At 43.7% G+C, this 20172-nt stretch overlaps 2 protein-coding genes across 2 annotated transcripts; one reads left to right on the forward strand and one right to left on the reverse strand.

Moving 5' to 3' along the window:
• Nucleotides 1-5304: 5304 nt before the first annotated feature.
• On the reverse strand, nt 5305-6907 carry LOC134439447 (uncharacterized). The gene is made up of 4 exons (XM_063189336.1): nt 6786-6907; nt 6139-6363; nt 5951-5985; nt 5305-5683 (listed from the first exon to the last, which is right to left on the reverse strand). The coding sequence occupies exons 1-4, from the start codon at nt 6905-6907 to the stop codon at nt 5565-5567; spliced, it is 501 nt and encodes a 166-aa protein (XP_063045406.1). The 3' UTR covers nt 5305-5564.
• Nucleotides 6908-13860: 6953 nt separating this feature from the next.
• Nucleotides 13861-19751, forward strand: zdhhc24 (zinc finger DHHC-type containing 24). The gene is made up of 3 exons (XM_063189447.1): nt 13861-14245; nt 14749-15026; nt 19269-19751. Exons 1-3 carry the CDS (start codon nt 13941-13943, stop codon nt 19562-19564), a joined length of 879 nt encoding a protein of 292 aa, XP_063045517.1. The 5' UTR covers nt 13861-13940; the 3' UTR covers nt 19565-19751.
• Nucleotides 19752-20172: the final 421 nt, after the last annotated feature.

Consider the following 20172-nt stretch of genomic DNA (forward strand, 5'->3'; position numbering starts at 1 on the left):
TTTCTTTAATTTGATCTTTATGGCATTACATATTGGACACTTATCTATGATGTGACTATATCATGTGAAGTCTCCTTTTTAACGTCCCAGGGCTGCCCTGCAAGGCGAGTCCTATCCAGGCTTAGTCAATCCCAGTGTTTAGGGGTGGTAGCCAGGCAATGGAAAAAGTGTGGTCCTGTGCAGCTAAAAGGCAATGTTCGTGAAGGTTATTCAAAAGGTCCTGACCTTCTCTGTATAGTGCTCTACCCTGACAGGTCCAGTTGTGAAAATCTAGTCATTTCACATCAATGCAGAATCTAACTTTGACAAATGTTACTCTACTTTCCAATGAGCCCAAGCATTTGATAGATTTTTTTGTATGAAAAGGGGCCTTTCAAAGATGTAATGTGAAATTTTGGACTGTGCACCATTTGGTGAATGTCCTAGCACATCCGACATTGTCACACTAGAATAAGACAGCACAGGCCTACCTGTACATCTACAAAAACATGCGCGAATCCTCTATGTACTACAGCCAGTGTGAATAATTCTCCTTTTCATGTCCCAGAGCTATACCCTACCCTATGGAGCGAGCCAAGCCTTCTATGCTGGTCTGTATCCAGGGTGGTCAGTCAGCCCGGGGGTTTAGGGGTGGCAGGGAGGCAATGGATAAAGTGTTATCCTGTGCAGCTAAAAGGCAGCGGTGGGAAGGTTATTCAAAAGGTCCTGACCTTCTCCCGCTAGCTCTCTATCCCGCCAACCCCAGTCGTATAGTGCGCAGGAAAATCCCCATTGTCCAGGAGAGGCCCGAGACAATGGGATGACACAGGATCTAATGGCGGACCTCCCAAAATCACTGTGCCGCTGAATGGAGGCAACGGGGGACACCCACAGCGATCACACGGCGGAGCCCTTTTGGATCTGGGCCACGCACGCAGGAGACGGGGATGAGGAGGATGAGAGGCTTGAAAAGACTGTGCCACTCACTGAGCCAGTTGGAGTGCATGATTATGACGAGTCCAGATCATTTTGGGGGATAAAACCATATTTACCACTTTTGTATGTGCATAAAAAGGAGCATAAAAAAGAGGATTGGATAAAAAATTCTGAATGTTAAGTCTACACCATTGAGAAGAAAGAAGCAGAAAATATTTAGTAATACTTACTAAAAAGGCATGAAAGACTAAGAAGAATCTGCTTTTTCTCAAGGATAAACATGGAACAAGTGACAACATTATATGAGTGTTATTCATATTTCAAACCAGTCGGGGTTAAAAGGAAGAAATTAACCCTTTCATGTAGAGCCTCTAATAGAAGCTTTGTTGTTACCAAAATGGTAATGAGCAAGTCCTAATGTTACATAAGACTCTTACCAATGTCATACCAATGTTGAGTTTTCCAGCAAAAAGTGAGTTGCACGACCAGCAATCCAATCTGCATCAAATGGCTATAAAAGAAAGTTAGGTTGAAAAGGAAAATAAATAGAGCAGCTGTCCTTTTCCCTTGTTTCTCTGCTGCCACCAGGGCTAGACGGGTCATCTGGCATACAGGGCATATTCCTGGTGGCCGGACAGTCCTCAGGGGTCGATGCGTTTGTTTGTTTTATTTGTTTGTTTTGTGTTTATTTTTCCTTTTGCCCCCTTTTTTCCATGCACACAATGTAGATGGCGGTGGCCAATTGGTGCATCTTTAATATACTCCGTAGACGGCGGATTGAGCCCATGATGTTGTAGTATGGGGGTTGGCTGTGTACGAGGATGGTCTATGCCAAAAATGCCCTGGCGTTTTTTGGTCCCAGCTCAACCATGGCTACCCCAGCAGAGCAGGTCCCCCACCCGTGCCTCCTCTGGGAGTTAACCAGGGGTCCGCAATGCAATTTAGATGGTCAGAAGCTGGTCAGCAGATAGAGCCTGTTTTCATCACGGGAGAGGTGAGGTGGCACAACAGGTCAGCCACACCAAACAGGAAGCCCAATTTGAGTCCTTGAGATAACAGAAGAGGATTAAAAGCAATTTAACACCTGTCATCTTTCGCCTGGGCTCGCGCTGGCCTCTGTGTGTGTGCTACTTCAAGATGAAGGGGTGTTCTGGAAGCGATTTTTTTTGTTTATGTGTTTCTAATGTGTGTGTGTGTGTGTGTGTGTGTGTGTGTGTGTGTGTGTGTGTGTGTGTGTGTGTGTGAGAGAGAGAGAGAGAGAGAGAGAGAGAGAGAGAGAGAGAGAGAAAGATAGAGAGAGAGAACGAGAGAAAATTAGCTAGAAAAAAAGATTGAATGCATAATTTTGTGTCCTTGCACACGATTTGTATGCATATGAATCTATGTCGTTGTTTGCTGGTGTACTCGAACGTGTCTGAGTCGTACCCACGGTGCTGTGACGGGATGGGGGAGGAATTTCGCTCCCTTTAGCCAGCTTTAAGTGACATCAGGCCGATATGAAAGAGCCAGCTGTGAGAGGTGAGCGGAGAGCAAAAAAGCGTGGTGGGGGAAGAGGGACAAAAAGACCAGACAGCCTTTTCATCCCACATGGTCTATGGCACAGGCAGCAGCCGCAGAATCCAGGCATTGTGGCCGCTCTGAATGGAGGACAATGCCAACAGGCTCCCCTCCACTCCACTGTAACTGTCATCTAAGTATCTGTCTGTTCTCCAGGCAGCTGATCACCCCCCGGCATAGTAGTGTTAATAATTTGTTCATTTGCAGATTTTTTTTTTTGATTTTGTTGTTTAACGTTGACTGCTGACAACGTCTCTTCTTTGTGACCTTGTCATGACACGGTTTCTGACTCACAAAGTTGGCGTGGTGAAACCTACAATTCAATCAACGAGGATATTGGTACTTTGGATTTGTTTAAATGACTCTAAAGGGGTCGAATAATAAATAGTCTGGATAAGATAAAGACATGTGTTCAATACACAATATAACGAACAGCATTTGTACAAAAAACAACAGAAGTCTGAGGATGACCTAAAGGGTCACTGACAATAATTCAAAGAATTTGATTAGGGAACTCTCTGCCTTGCGGATTTTCTTGTATTTTTATCTATTATTTACATCATATTCGTACAACATCCCTTAGACAGCCCCATAGCCATAAGTGGAGGGCCAAGGAGGTAAAAAAACCAAAATGGCTACATTTGAAGGCCCTTTTATCTCACATGTCAGCCATGCAGTGGAGGAAGGCGAGCGATTGGAGCAAGAAGGGTATTGGTTGGGGTTGGGTTGTGCAGTTGTAGCCGTGGAAACCGAAAGCGACCGGGCCCTGCCTGCCTGTGCGATGCGATGTTTACACAGTGTCCCGCTTTTTATTGCCTGTCTCTGCCCGAGCGTCTCCTCCGCGCGGGTCCCACCCCCACCCCAACCGCACCCCACCCCACCCTAGCCCACCGGCTCTTTTCATGGACGGCTAAGGGTAAATATGCCTGTTCAAATAGCCATCACTCAGGGCCCAAGACAGGTCCTAACCCCTCACCCGTTCACTTAACTGCGCTTTCCAATACGCCAAAAGACCTAAAAAACCCATTGCCCCCTCCCCCTACCATCACCCACCAGTCACCACAGCCCCCACCTCCCCATATAGGAAGAAAAAAAGCGAGCGTGCGAAGCTTTTCTTCGTACGACTGTATGAATAATACATAGTTTGCTTTTTGTCCAAGAAGATGACAAAGACAGAGGACAGGAGGCATGAAAGAAATAGTTGGGGCCGTGTACAAGTTACCTATGGTGCCTTTTACTGAGATAGAACAAGACAATAACTGTAGCAAGAAATATTCATATCAGTGATTCTTTTATACATTTAAAAAGAGATTTACTCAAGCTTCCTGCAGTAGTCGCCATTAAATCTTAATTGCTCTTAAGTCTCCTTTTTGACTCACAACATTTTCATGTCTATTCTCTGTGCATATTTCCAGGCTTCTACCCAAGACACATTTTAAACCAAAGTACATAGCAGTCCATGACCTACATGCGCAGGCCTTCAGTAGTCCAGGTGCAGGTAAAAGGCAGGAGAACCTCTATGCTAAAACTATGTTCTTTTTTCCATTTTTTATTGGAGCAAACCACGCGTTTCGACCAGTGCGTCTTCAGTGCAGTGTTTTCTGAACTTTTCATATTTTAAGACCATTTGAGCCGGATTAGAGAAGAGTGGGACAGGGAACGAGTGGGAAAGAGATAAATGGGGAGGGGTAGGGATATCGGCTGTGCTGACCCAGGCTGGACTCGAACCTGGGTCACCACAGGCAACTGCCCATGTATGGTAGGGGTGTGTTAGTGCAATGCACAGCACCATGATTGGACTCCTTTTTATGGCTTTTCATTATGACAGAGACAGTGAAAGTGGGACAGGGAACGAATGAGAGTGAGAGATGGGACAGGACTTACCTAGACCTGGGTACCCCATGGACATGCAAGCCCATATACGCATGTGCCTTAGCACGCCGCACCACAGCACCCTGATTGGCCACCAATCTACGTATGAATACTGTAGGCCCTGTCCCACAGTTACATGTTGAGGAATATTCAGAATTTAAACAGAAATGTTGGCAGTATCTGGTTTGCGTACGAGTCACGAAAAAACTCATTCATTCCAAATTTGGCCGTGTTCCAGTAGCAGAAGGCTGTTCCACACACATGTAAACAGAATATTCCGGAATTTACACAAAACACTGACAATATTCCGCTTGAAAACGGAATACCCCATGCATGTAACTACGCCCCCATGATTGGCCTCCATCTGATGAATACACGTACTGTATAGGCCAGCCCCAGTGTCTGTGTCCTATTCTCCATCAGGCTTCCCCACCTGTGTTTACTCAGTGACTCTCCTGCGTCTCTTTTAGGACAGTGAGATAAGCTGCAGACAAACAACAAATGAGAGATGGAGCCACACAGAAAGAGAAAGAGAAAGAGAAAGAGAGGGAGGGAGTGACGGAGACAGAGAGATGCACTCGTTTGGCGTCCTATATATCTTTCGTCCCGTAGTAATTATCTATTTTGTAAGGCCATCCTTCCTTTCATTCGTCTGTCGCCACATCAAAAGACTGGCGTAAGCCGAGCAGTATAATACAGCTGAATAGTATACAACACACGCACGCAGACACACATACACCCACACACACTCACACGTGGTTTGTGAATGAATGGGCTTCCACCTTCAGAGCCTGTGTGTATACTCATGTGTGTGTGTGTGTGTGTGTGTGTGTGTGTGTGTGTGTGTGTGTGTGTGTGTGTGTGTGTGTGTGTGTGTGTGTGTGTGTGTGTGTGTGTGTGTGTGTGTGTATAAAATAAATGTGCAAGGCAACAATAAAGTCAATAACAATAATCCCTGAATCACCTTCACTTTTATTTTTCTCAGAACCTGTTCATATGACGAAAAGAAACCTGGCAGACACATTCAGTGTGCAGAGTGCAATGTGAGTCAAAAAGAAAGATTCTAAAATTGCTGAACGCTCATCCCTGGGTTTTGTCGATGAGAGGTAAGCCCAGTCTGTTTCATTCTGGAGTCCTCGACTATGAGAACACCGTGATCATCACAGAGACTGAAATGCAAACGGACATCCTTCTTCAAGATGAAAGGGGTTATTTTTTGCTCAGTCATAAAAGTGATCAAACTCATCATCAGAATCGATGATGGACCTCAGGACGACCTCCTTGTCTGGAGCCGTGGAGCTGTTCTTCTTCAAGGGAACCTCCTTTTCAGAATCACTTTCTGAAGAAAAAGAAGAAGAAAAACAGCATTTTTTTGTTTTGCACATCATACACCAAATGTTACGAATTGACAAGCACATTATAAACAGACAGGAGAATGAGAAGGCTCGCTATCAACTTTATCAACTCTTTGTTAGAGTGGTTCACACAGTCAGTGAAATTAGGATTGTGTGTGTGTGTGTGTGTGTGTGTGTGTGTGTGTGTGTGTGTGTGTGTGTGTGTGTGTGTTTGTTTGTTTGTATTTTAACACATCTATGAAGAACCTTACCTTTAGCATTAACAACAACTATTGGTATAACGGTCCTAAGGAGACAAAGGACAGTGAAAAGGTGTTAGTCTTGGTTAGTTAACATTGTTAGTCACACATTATTTGAACGTTTTTGTACCAGAAAGAAAGAAAGAAATTCGCCACAGAAAAAACGAAGACATTTAAGATTTTAGAGGTATAAAACTTACTTTGGCCCTGGTTCATCAGGCCTAGGAGCCAGGAGATCTTCAATATCATCATCTTCGTCAAACAGGCATTTTGGCAAGCTGTTCTTTCGACCATCAGAATGTGAATGTTCGTCCATCCCTATCACCTCATCATCCTCATCCTCATCCTCGATTTCCTGATCATACAGGTCTTCGTCTTCATCGTCTTCGTCTTCACCTCCATCTCCTGAATGTGCTGCCTCATTTCTACAGATGGTAATGAGAAAGAAAACATCAAGGTCAACAAATCACTTTTAACAGGTGGAAACGCATCTTGAGTAGAATTCATTCTGGGGGTAAGGAATGTAGTTATTGATTACAATGAATACATTATTCCATATAACAGCAAAAGTTTGAAGAGAACGATCTTCATCTTTTCTGATCACTGACCTTGGCCCATGTTCCTCTTCATCCTCATCTTCCTCATCCTCCCCTTCCTCCTCCTCCTCTTCATTTTCTTCATCTTCTTCGTCTTCATCCTCCTCGTTGTCATCGTCCTCCTCATTCTCTTCTTCCTCTGGAGGTTTATTCTTGTTCAGCCATTTATCGCCCTCAGCATCTTTGTACATTTTGGGACTTCTAGTGTAATTTGTCTTTGAGTAGGGATTTGCGGAGCTCTGCAAGCCAACTGACAGAGCTTTCTCTGAAGCCTCTTCACCACCTGCCTGTTGATGTCCTGAGTGTGATAGTGCATCTTCATCATCGTCATGCTCATCTTCTTCATCATCGTCATGCTCATCTTCTTCGTCATCGTCATCATCATCAGTGTCTTCCTCATCCTCTTCCTCATCCGAACTGTGACCTCCGTCCTTCCTCTCTCCAACAACCCCTTTATTCACACCATCTTTGTCACTCTCATCACCATCATCATCATCATCCTCATCGTCATCCATCTCTTGCCTCTCCTCCCATCCTCCACCTCTAATGGCGGCCCCTACTTGCATAACCGTCAAGACCATGTTCTCTCCATCCAGCCCTATCTCTTCCTCTATCTCTAGGGGCTTCTTCTGGGCCTTGGTTGATGATATCAAACCAATCCCTGACATTTTCTTGGAGCCCCCCTTGTTACTTTGATCACTGTTGTCTTTGTGGACTTCATTTTTTTTGGAGACTCCATTTTTAGTCTTATTTTCTTTGGCTGCTGACTGCATTAATTCTACTGATCCAGACTCATAGGTATCGTCTGATTGCTTGTTTGATGCTGCATTACTCTTTTTGCCCTTTCTCTGATCTCCATTTTGTTTGGAAGTACCTGCTGTGTTACTTTGCTTAGACACTGGTTGCATTAGTTCCACTGATTCAGATGAAGAATCGTCTGATTTCTTGTTAGATGCTGCCTTGCTGTTACTGTTCTCCCTCACTGCTCCACCTTTGGAGGCACTTTGTTTGGGCGCTGCTTGCATTAGTTTGACTGATTCGGATGAAGACTCATCTGACTGCTGTTTAGAGGCCGTCTTACTGTTCTTGTTCTCTGCCTGTGTCCCTTGTTGCTTAGAGGTACCTATGGTATTGTTTCTTTTGGACACTGATTGCATTATTTCGACCGATTCAGATGAGGAATCCTCTGATTGTTTCTTGGAGGTTGTCTTTCTACTACTTTTTTCTTTCTTCGCTCCTTTTTGAGTAGAGGTCCCGTCTGTATTCTTGCTTCCTCTTGATTTTGAGGGCATTTGTTCCACAGATTCAGATGAAGACTCTTCTGACTGGTTCTTGGAGGTTAGCGAATCTTTACTGTTCTCTCTACTGACTTCCACACTTGATATCTTGCTTATTTTAAAAGGCGATTTCATTCGTTTCACTGACTCAGAAGAAAAATGTTCTATGTTCGCTTTCGGGCATAGAAGTTTATGCCTGAGGTTTGGGCCCAGACTTGCACGCAACCTAAAACAAAAGAATGAAAGTGAAGTGTGATGACTAAAAGGTGAAGCGAAGCAGCATCGCCTTGCAAGACACACATGCTGACTGCACTAACACACACACGCGCACACACGCGCACACACACACACACACACACACACACACACACACACACACACACACACACACACACACACACACACACACACACACACACACACACACACACACACACACACACACACAATGGAGAGATGGTGAAAGTGATGATTAAGAATGAATAAGCTTACTTTTGAGAAAACATATCCTCTTTGCCTGCCAGGACTGGTCTCTTTGTCCCTTTCACATCTTTTCTCTTGTCTGTGCTCTTTCTAGAGCCACTGCTGCTTTCCTCATCGCCACCTGAGAGGCGCACTACAGAAAATACAGATAACACAAAAAATAGCTCAGAACAAAGTGCTTCATATGCTAGCAGAAGCAAGAGAAAGTGTGCAAATAAGTAAGACCAGAGACGCAAAGTACAAAAATTAGAAAGAAGGACTGTTACAATTTAGCTCAAAGTGTTGGACTACAAAATTTGTGTTGAAGAGGCCAATCTCTCACCTGGCTTAGTGTCCAGTTCACCAGTTAGATCGCTGGCATCCATTCCAATTTTGTGCCTGTGACTAGCACTCTTTGTGACCTGACCACTCCTAGTCTGCTTGCCTTCTCCTCCTCCTCCTCTTCCTTCTCTCTTTCTGCCTCCTCCTTCTCCCCTTTCCTCCCCCACTTCTTCACCTGACTGATCATCTTCCGCACTGTGTTCGGGCATGCCCATAGAGCGCAAGATGGCGGGGTTGAGCATGGGCAGGCCTGAGGGGGGCCAGGAAGAGAGGTACGGGTGGGGGTTAGGCATGGTGGTCAGCCCCATTCCCACCCCAGTCCCGGTGGATGGGTCTGGATGAGATGAAGCCTCTGGCAGCTGCTTGTTGGTGAATGGTGGTGGGTCATGAAGCATAGAGACATAGATGTCATCATCATAGGAGTAGTCATAGTCCTCCTCTCGGGACGGCACTTTGAAGGGTGGAGGAGGCGGTATGCCATGGGAGCTCTGGTGAATGGGCTGACTGACTTCAGTTAGCCATGTGGAAGGCAACGGTGGCAAGCCAGAGGTGTCCGTGCTGTTTTTGTTTTTGGAAGCCTTTGGTTTCTTGGTCGTTTTAGTCGCATGTGAATTATGTAGATTTTGAGGATGACCTGGAATTGAAGATACAGAAGACAAAGCGAATATTGAATATGGTGGAAAAACCTTGCATGGACAATATTAGGAAAGCTGGAGGCGATGTCCTAGAACCATAGGTGATAAATACAGTTTCATTGAGAAACGATGTCACCAGGCATGGTGCCATGCTGAGCGCAAAGTCACAGGAGGCAGAGAATATACTTGCTGCAGGATACGTGTGCGTGCGATTTTTATGTCAGCTTTGCATGCGGGAGAACACCTCACATAAGCTAGGCAGACGCATACGCAGACAGTGCAATATTGACGAAACTGAGAGGGGCGATCTTCCGAACTTCATGAGTTGAGATGTTCGTGGTAGAGTCAAACAATGGTGGAAAACGAGTTTGTGCACTTGGTCACACAAGGTTGCACAATTTAAGGCACACAACAAGCATATCTCTGAGTATAGCTGAAGCTGTGATTGGCCACATCTGCTCATAGACATACCTTCTTGCCTCCCATCATACGTGTTGCTTTGCACATGTGATGGAAAATGGGAATAGACTGCAGAGGTTGTGGAGGAGGCCTCTGGTGCTTCGCTGGCCATCTGCTGCAAGCACTCCCTCATGTGTATCTCCAACTGCTGTGGTGGAAGACAAGACCAGTATAAGGAGCAGGCATTTTCAAACCATGTTTGAATTTGGTAACACCTGCACATGCATGCACATGCACGCATGCACATGCACGCATGCACGCATGCACATGCACGCATGCACATGCACGCATGCACGCACACGCTCGCACAAGTAACAGTTACAGAAAGAGCGAGAGCGAGAGAGAGAGAGAGAGAGAGACAGACAGAGAGAGAGGCTGACAGAAAATTGCTTTCAAACCTTGCGCTGTGTTGAAATTCTGTCTTCCTGAAGCCTTTGTTGCCACTGAGGATATAACTCATCTAGATGCCTTTCATATTCAACCTATTAAAAAAATAAAATGAATATGACACTGTGCATTATCATCAGTGCCAGTTAACTCCCATTCACGGCAACATTATAAACCTATTTATTATAACACGAATAAATCTATTATAACATGCATAGTTTTCAGAAAAATAAAAGCATTCTCGGGCAAGGCTAGAAATAATCACAACAAACGATAAAGCATAAAATATTATGACCTAACAAAATAAATAAATACTAAATTTAATACCAATCAAAATGAGTGAGCCAAAACTAAAAAAAAACTTCAGAAACACACGTAATGTTCAAAAACAGGTTATAGATCAGTAATATGTGTGAATAGTTAGTATAGTTATAGTAATAGTTAGTAGAGTATACTAACCCGTAAGGTGTGCATGGCAGCCGAGCGGGCCACCAGGTCGTTGAGTGTGTCCATGGCCCTGTGGAAGTCCTGCATCAGCTGCCTGTTGAAGATGTGGGCTCTCCGCTCTCGCTCACTCACCTCCAGCCAACGTGCCTGCAGCTGGGCTGCCCTGCTCCTAAAGGAAAAAAACAGCTGGTTTCAAACACTGAGGAAATGACCCTCAAAATACTATATGTTTTAAGCTATGTTTACAGTATACTTGGTCAAATGCAGCTGAATCATATTCTCTCTCTGCAGTTGGGCAGCTCTGCTCCTAAAGGCAAGAAATGGCAGGTTTTAAATAACTGAGGAAATGACACTCGAAATATAGTATATATGCAGTGAAATGCAGCTTCACAAACTATTCTCTCTCTGCAGCTATAGGCAGGCCGGCTCCCAATGGCAAGACACGACAGGTTTCAAACACTGAGGATGGGATGACACTCAAAATACTGTGCATGCAGTCAAATGCAGCTTCACTAACTACTGCGTTCTCTCTCTGGCAGGCCTCCTCCTTTAGGCCAGAAACAGCAGGTTTCAAGCACTGATGATGGGATCATAGACACTTGAGTTTTCAGAGTGAGGAGTCCGCACACTTATAATCCTTTTTGTTGTGTTTTATTTTTTCATGGCAGGATAACGTTTCAACCTCAACAGTCTTCTTCAAAAGAGAATCCTCACTCTGAAAACTACAGTTGACCTTCGTCCTGCACCTTTCCCTGGGATGTGCACAATCCTCTCCTTCAACATCATACACACTTGAAACATGTTTTTCAATGCATTGCTGTGTGTTATTGTACTGTATGTTCCACCAAATGCAGCTTCTTTAACTATTTTCTCTCTGCATCTTGGCAACCCTGCACTTTTAAGCAATAAAGAGCAAGTGTTGGTGAAGGAATGATATTTGAGATACATACTGTATATATTTAGTCAAATGCAGCTTCTCTAGGGGGGTATGACTCGACATGCTGGTCTCCATCCACACCATTAGTTCTTGCTTATTCAGGCAAGTTTAGCGTCTCTATTCAATTTTTTTGTTTGCATGCTCTGCCATTCTCATACAAGGAGCAAAAAAATGTCAGGAGAACAGCATGCACAATCTAAACACACACACACACACACCTTAAAACACACACACATTAAAGCAGAATTCTGTCCAATTTTATTTGACATGGAGCTGTATTGCTCACTTAAGACCTCATTTTTTGTCCAGCACTTTCAGAGATCCTGACCAGCTAATGGAGGCATGGATTTGCTTATGCTCTTAACATATTACAAATAACCTCACGAAAAAAGAAAAGAAAAGAAGTTCCAAACTGTAGCAGGCTTCTATCATCATGATTGACACTGATTTATCACCACTTGACATTTCAGCTTGCAGTGTGCAGATTTATATTACAAGGGACCAAGTGACATTAGAAAATTGTTGTGTGATATTGTGATATTGAGAAACAAGGAACTATACATGCATGCACGCATGCATGCACACACACACACGCGCACACGCACACACACACGCATACACATACACGCACGCACACACGCACACACACACTCACACACACACTGATGTGGAAGGCTGCCACACAACCAGTCATACTAGCATGCTTTGTGAAGTCAGCACAGAAATATCGTAATGCATTGCTATGAAAATACAAATGAAGACTAATCGGAGAGTACTGCATTGAGGAGCAATGTAATAGCAGATCTACTCACATGTGCTGCTCATTCTGAGCTGCTTCCAGGTTGCTCAACTCCTTCATCCTTTTGTGTGCACTTTAGCAGCCCATCAGTCGTCCGCATAAGAAGAATGGAAAATAAGATGTTATATCTATCTGAGTGAACATTTTTAATTATTTAAAACCCATCATGATCACATGGTTTTAGTGTAAAAACGTTTCTAGTTCAAACCATAAAATATGCAAAGGTCGTGGCTTTTACATTGGAGTTCATTTGGAAGGGTAGTGTGTGTCTCTTTTTTTATCCAGGAGAGAAGGGCGACATCTGCTGGTACTATATTGTCATGACAGTCTCTTCAGAGCGAGAGTTTACCCAAATGCATAGCCTACAGCTCCATCTAGGACTATGCCTATGTTTTCTCAGCAGTCTCATAACAACAACAGTTAGGGGAATTCTACAGTTTAATGGAAAATTAGCCAAAACTGCCATGTAGGCCTAATGCAATATAAATAGAATGGTATGATGGATCGAATAACATCAAGAAATCTTGCTGCACCTGAATGACAGTGCCGTAACCTTTTGACCCCTCAGAATGAAGAATAGGCCTACCAAGTCGGACTCACCTTGTATATGTTTCGTCTTGTCCATGCGTCATTAAATATCCTTCAATGTTATCCATGCCATTCTTGTTCCAAAATGTCATGGCTGCTTCTATCTCTGCACCGTACCTCTAGTAGTCTAGGAGAACGGCTATGGATTAAAAGAGGATTACAGGGTTAGGATTACCCAGGCACATTGAAAAAGGAAAGGACGCCAAAGCAGGATGACACACTGACATATATATATGTATAGAGGATATGTAATTTTGTAAAGTAATAACACATAGACCATCCTGTATTTTCCATGGGATAGCCTAGGCAATGGTCAGATATGGTCAGATTTACAAGACATAGGCTATCCATGCATTTAGATGGTAGTATAAAGGGAATGTGTTTTGTTTTAATCAATGACTCAGTAATTATGTACGTTCAATTTTGAGTTTTTTTCTTTTTTTTCTTTGGTAGGCTACTGGGGTTATTCACGTCAGATCCATGGGTTATTCAGCGGACGGAACAAAATATCACATCCACAAAACTCAGAGGAATACTATGAATGTGGCACAGTGGCCGTGATCAAAACATTGGGGTGGTGCAACCAAAGTTAGCGTAATGTTGAGCGTTCAGACAGTAAATCTTGCCTACTTTTGCAATTCAGTGTAGATGTAAATGATAGTGTGCTTTACCAATCTATAACATAGGTATTCATGTCATGTAAACAGGTGCATGTTTGCAGAGCGCGGTGCTGTGCTAGTTGGCTAAAGACTATCTAGCTTCACCACTACACTGCTTGGGAAGTTGATCTTGTTATGTTGTTGTTGAATTACACATGATCATAACGTTTGCACGCGTCGTCCAAAGGCAGATGTGTTTGTATAGAATGTGTGCTGTAAAAGAGAACGAAGCACAGTTTCATAGGAAACATAGCAACGGAAACAAGGTTTGCTGAATTGTTTCGAAATCGCGGTCCGTCGGGTTAACTTCACCGTTTAGACACCATTCATTCATTCACGTCACCTGCGTCCAGGTGACTTTTACTTTTATTGTCGGTTCTCTCGTCCGCGCGCGTGTAACTCAGAAAGATAAACATGGTGAGCATTGTGACTAGATTTGCCACTCCTTGGGAGATGTTTACCAAATGTATGCCCATCATCTTAAACACGGTGCTTGTCTTTTCGATCACCGCGGAAGTAAGCTACCTTGTCATTGTAGAAGCCCCACTTGATTCTGATCAGAAGAAAGCAGCATGGACAACGATATGGCAGGCGGTGCATCTTTTTTGTCAGTATTTCATGCTTGGAAATATAACGTGGAACGCCTGGTTGTTTGTGAAAACAACCCCAAGCATTCGTGGAGTGTTCCTGGGTGGAGAGGCAATGGGGCAGGGCTGGAGGTAACTTAACTGATGTTGTCCTTTAATAGCCTACATGACCAGACATGAATAGAAGTAAACTAATGTTTGTTTTTTTGTTTTTAGTTCTATAAAAAGTAGAAATATAACTGACTATCACTGTGGGCAAGCTACATCACAAACAAGATTATATTGGTCTCAAAAGTAGTGTCAAAGGTCATGGAAGGCCTACAACACTAATAGGCCTACATTATGTTATACATTTGTTGTTACACCAGTTAACAATTGGTCTTTTTGACACCTCTGGATTGGTATTAGCAGGATGTGAAATGCATTGTTGTTTAAATCAAAGTGTCATGATTTTGCTTGGCTAAACCTTCTGCCTTTACCTTCTTGTTGAAAACGTTCTTTACCTGGCCTCCTGGAACAGGTTTGGTTGTCCACCCGCAGTGTTTTGCACTGCAAACTCCCCATCTAACAACGGACAGGGCGCCAGGCAGGCAGGTTGCCATCTCTGATTACTCTCTTGCTTTCCATTGTCACAGGTACTGCTATGCCTGCGAAGCGCACACGCCGCCGCGCTGCTCCCACTGCTACGACTGCAACGTGTGCGTGCTGCGGCGCGACCACCACTGCGTCTTCTTCAACCAGTGCGTGGGCTTCCGCAACTACCGCTACTTCTTCTGCTGCCTGCTGCACATGTGGGCCGGCCTGCTGTACGCTGTGGTCATGAACGCTGAGGTCTTCATCGTCATCCTGAAGGAGGGGGTGACGCTGCACAGCATCATGCTGCTGTTGGTGCCATGGATCATGCTCGTCTCAGGTGAGGTGGAGGCCAGATGAATAGAGAATAGAATGGAGTGGAGTAGTAGAGATGAAGACCAGATCAATAGAGAATACCAAAAAGGTAAAACAGATTAAATTTAAATAGATTTGAAATGAAGGATGGTGTGACTCTGTTCCTGGTGCCATGGGTCATGCTCGTCTCAGGTGAGGTGGAGGCCAGATGAATATAGAATAGAATGGAGTGGAGTAGTAGAGATGAAGACCAGATAAATAGAGAATACCAAACAAATAAAACAGAATAGATTGCAATGGATTCGAAGAGAACGCTGCATAGCATCATGCTCCTACTGGTGTCATGGATCATGCTGGTCTCAGGTGATGGGAGAACCAGATTAATAGAATGGACCAGATGAATGGAATATACTGTAGAATAGAATAGTTAAGCAATAAGCCACGAGAGGCTCGATTGATAACGGCCAAGGGGAGTGGGGCACGACGTGAAGCGAAGTGCCGTAAACGTCCCCTTACCCGTTATCAATAGACCGTAACCCACAGACTCAAGTGACTTATTGCTTATCTAACACTGTTACACTTAAAGGATTTATCCGGAGTTGGAACAAGTTTGCCTGATTTTTGCATGTTTGGGATGAAATACAGTCACTCTAGAGCAAAATCAAGGCAAAAGGATGCGTTTTGAGAAAGTTTGATAATATCACGTTAGCCTCGTTAGCCATATCAGCTATGCAATATGAAAGATGCGGGCATCGTTTTTCGGCGGTTACACACATTTCAAAAACACAACATTTTAAAGTCTTGCACAGCTCAAAACAATGTCACACTTACCTCGTAATATGTTGAGGGTATCCACACATAAACCGAAGTGTCCAAAGTCCTTCATGTATTCTTGAAAGGTCTGCAGAATGTGTTTTGTGAAGCTACTACCTTGAGAATATCTAAATTACGGTCAAGACAACTATTTGACACTAAAGCCCACCAAGTAGATTGCCGAGTGCGTCGCACCATCAGCTATGATTATTTCCATAGCGAGTAACCACAGCTTATGGTGCGACGCACTCTGCAATCTACTTTGTGGGCTTTAGTGTCAAATAGTTGTCTTGACCGTAATTTAGATATTCTCAAGGTAGTAGCTTCACAAAACACATTTTGTAGACCTTTCAAGAATACATGAAGGGCTTTGGACACTTCGGTTTATGTGTGGATACCCTCAACATATTACGAGGTAAGTGTGACATTGTTTTGAGCTGTGCAAGACTTTAAAATGTTGTGTTTTTGAAATGTGTGTAACCGCCGAAAAACGATGCCCGCATCTTTCATATTGCATAGCTGATATGGCTAACGAGGCTAACGTGATATTATCAAACTTTCTCAAAACGCATCCTTTTGCCTTGATTTTGCTCTAGAGTGACTGTATTTCATCCCAAACATGCAAAAAACAGGCAAATTTGTTCCAACTCCGGATAAATCCTTTAATCACTGACCAAATTTCTTTAAAAACGCTTTAATAGCAATGAATTTGATCCATTGCGGTTGAGGAAGTGAATGTGGTTACCCCGGCAACGTTACTCGGCATACGTGCGTCGCGCTGCCAGACACACACTCGCATCCGTTACACTCTCCCCCTTAAACCTCACTCCCATCCGGGTCACGGCACCACTGTGACGGAGGTCATCTTGCACCTGTTCACCCCCCTCGGGGATCGAACGTGCGATCTCGTCAACTACAACGGTCCGGCAATGGGAGACACAGTACGATACCGCTGGGCCAAGAGACTAGTCTCTCGGCCCAACGGCACGAGACTGTATGAGGCTATCGGAGGGAGGTTTACCAACGTTCCACGCCAACTCTGTGCTAGTTAGCCTCCGTTACACAAAGATGTGCTCTTCTTACAGACTCCCTACCCCAACTGCAAAATATTCTCGTTACCGATGTAGATGCGCTTGGTCTAACTTGGACATGCATAGAATCTTCAAGTGGAAGGTGTAGGTTTACGCTCGATTGACCACGGCTATCAGCCAATCAGAATGGAGAACCGGGCCTCACAATGTTAGATAGTAGAATAGAATAGGAGGGGGTCACACTGCACAGCATCATCCTGCTCCTGGTGCCCTGGTCATGCTCGTCTCAGATGAGCTAGGGACTATTAGATGAATAGAGGATACGTGAAATGACCCAAAGGCGGACGTGGGAGACAGATTCAATGAGTCCTAGTCTATCAATACAATTTGATGGTCTGACCTTTGCTGTAATTTGGTTTCCAGTTCCTTAACTATATTGGTTAGACGTGTACACTTAAAAGAGCTGATTTGAAAACCTAACTTTCCTGTCTGGCTAGAGGTAAGGACGATCATTTATTGTAGTGAATGGCTGGAGAACACATCCTCTCCAAAGAGCCCTTTATCAATGGCAGGCTGGGATGTAATGTGACCTATGCAAGCAAATAGTGTTTTAGAAAAAATCAGCTGCTGATATTCCAGTAAATGTTCGTTTCAGTGTTACAGGAATTGTGATGATGGGGAAAATGTAATTGAGATAGCAGTAGAATACATTCTCTGCCCTTTCAAAAAGGAGTCCAAGCTGCTAGCAACCTCTGGTCCACAAACAACTTTACTACATTGCATTACATTACATCACATTTAGCAGCACTTTATCCAAAGTGACTTACAAAGTGCACACTCACAGAAACATTCTCAGTGTTGAGAGGCACAGAGTTCAGCAATATAAAACAAATACAGACAATGCTTTCTTACACTGTATTTGAAGGGTTTATTTGCAAAACGGTGTATTTCCATTTTTTGACTTTTGCATTTTATTATTGAAAATGAGTGTGAATTCTTACCATTCAAACATTTAGAGAACATACTTTTTTAACCTATACAAAATGTATTTTGCAATGCAATTCAATGGAATGCCCAATACAAAAATGTCAATTTCCCAACATTCTACAAAATGGAGATACACCGTTTTGCAAATAATCCCTTACAGCATGTCTGCATGGCAATTTAGTGCAAGGGTGTGTGGGTGAGTAGGATTATTTTGTTATGGTGGATATTGCTCTCTCAGAAGAAAACAGTTTCTGCGAGCTTTGTAGGTTCTCTCATGCTGATGGGATTGCCAGTCATCCCTTTCGTTTGTGGATAAAAGTAAGGGATAATTGACGACACGGTGTGCGTATAACATGAAATATATCATATATCATAACAACACTCATAAATCACAGACTCAGATGGTCATCAACATTTTGGTGATAACACAAAGGCTCTGCATGAATGGGTCAAATGTGGAGAGGGATGGGCATGCCCTTGTAGAAACAGGGGGCTTATTCCACCCTTGGGGGGACAATGATAAAGAACTGTTTGGACTGGGGTGGCTCTGTGTGAGCACTGAGCAGAGGGCAAGGCTAGACGGTTGGTATTGGGGGAGTGCAGCATTCTTGATAATGTAAGGGCTGAACTTTAGTACAAAGGTTAGATGGGTGTGGCAATGGTTCTTGTCAGGTTTAAGCTCTTGTTTGAATGTCTTTAGGTCACACACACACACACACACACACACACACACACACACACACACACACACACACACACACACACACACACACACACACACACACACACACACACACACACACACAAAGAATTTAGGATTGTATGATGATGAAACGCTTACCTTTTGGCTGCACTTTCTAAAATAGAGAGCATGTGATACCAAATATGTCCATGAAACAGAAACATTATTTAAATATGTCAATTATCAATTGTTTTGCCCTCTGTCATATAGGGCAGGGGTAGGAACGCTTTTTCATTTGAGGGGCCACTTCAAGTTTTTACTATATTATGAACACAAACCAGGATTTCAAAATATGACTTAATTGTATTGCAAATGTAATTCCTAACATTTATTTAGAAATCATGTCATGTTTCATATGAAACTGCATAACATTAAAATTATGTCTAGGGCCAGATAAGACGACCTCAAATGGCCCTCGAGAGATATATACCCTGATGTAGGGGATTCCACTTTGGCCCTAAAAATGATGAAGGACTCCTGAATTAATGGATGTTTTCAAAAATGTATTTCACTCCCTCCCTTGCTCCCTGATCCCTAAAGACCCTGCATTTGATGCCATTTTCATGAAGATGATGATATAACAATCTATCTATCTATCTATCTATCTATCTATCTATCTATCTATCTATCTATCTATCTATCTATCTATCTATCTATCTATCTATCTATCTATCTATCTATCTATCCTCTACAGGCCAGGTAACGGCGCAGGCCTTTGCGTTTGCCTTCATCGCTGACACCTGCGTGGTGGGCTTCCTGCTGGTGGCCGGCTTCCTCTTCTTCCACGTGGGCCTGATGGTGCGTGGCCAGACCACGCGTGAGTGGCACTCCAGCCGCCGGCCGTACAACCTGGGCATCCGCCACAACATTATAGAGTGCCTGGGCACCCGCTGGTACCTGTGCTGGCTCTGCCCGCTCGTCCCCTCCCCCCTACCCGGAGATGGCATTAACTTTAAGGTGACTGGCTCCCTGGAACCAGTCCGACAATGATGCATAGGATGAGTGACTTTTATATGGTGGCTGAGGAGCCACAGGTGAGATATGGAAGAGCATGGTAGCACCATGGGGACTGAGCTGGTTATGCCTGAATTTTAGCTGCTGAAGAAGCAGCAGTTATACCTGGATTTTAGTTGCTGAAGAAGATTTGATAAGCACTGTCTGAAGAACCAGCATTGAGCAATGTCTTTGGGGTGTGGGGAGTGGTGGGGTGGGATGAGGGGGTAACATGAGGTGGGATGAGGCGGTAACATTTTGGGAATGGTACAAGTGCATATTCATCCTTTGCCAAATCAGTCTGGGGCCTTTTTCAGGAATGTAAATGTGGATGTCTGTGTTTCTTCAAGTAATTTTGATATACCAATTTAATGGTTGCCAGTATATGACAAATGCACTGTGGTTTTAAAAATGTATTTGGTTTTCTTGGATGGATCTTTTTTCCCTCTCGTTTTGTGATTTTGTTTGTATTTTTAATTATCAGGGCAGGGCTCTGTAAGTTTGTTTACTTTAAGATGGTATTTTTGTTTGCCTTCACTCTATAATATTTTTTCTCTGAGCGCCTTTGGTGAAAAATGTACACTCCCACTCCCAGCTAATTAAAG

Source organism: Engraulis encrasicolus, chromosome 23 (assembly GCF_034702125.1).
Source record: "Engraulis encrasicolus isolate BLACKSEA-1 chromosome 23, IST_EnEncr_1.0, whole genome shotgun sequence".
NCBI classification, from domain to species: domain Eukaryota; kingdom Metazoa; phylum Chordata; class Actinopteri; order Clupeiformes; family Engraulidae; genus Engraulis; species Engraulis encrasicolus.

Excerpts from the sequence above, each read along its gene's own strand:
- LOC134439447 (XM_063189336.1), bottom strand. The coding sequence starts at position 6,907 with ATGACGAAGAAGATGAGCATGACGATGATGAAGAAGATGAGCATGACG. Across the intron at positions 6,364-6,785 it reads CTTCAGAGAAAGCTCTGTCA|AAATGAGGCAGCACATTCAG; the intron begins GTTGGCTTGCAG and ends TACCATCTGTAG. Across the intron at positions 5,684-5,950 it reads AGTTGTTGTTAATGCTAAAG|AAAGTGATTCTGAAAAGGAG; the intron begins GTAAGGTTCTTC and ends CTTTTTCTTCAG.
- zdhhc24 (XM_063189447.1), top strand. The coding sequence starts at position 13,941 with ATGGTGAGCATTGTGACTAGATTTGCCACTCCTTGGGAGATGTTTACC. Across the intron at positions 14,246-14,748 it reads GCAATGGGGCAGGGCTGGAG|GTACTGCTATGCCTGCGAAG; the intron begins GTAACTTAACTG and ends CCATTGTCACAG. Across the intron at positions 15,027-19,268 it reads ATGGATCATGCTCGTCTCAG|GCCAGGTAACGGCGCAGGCC; the intron begins GTGAGGTGGAGG and ends TATCCTCTACAG.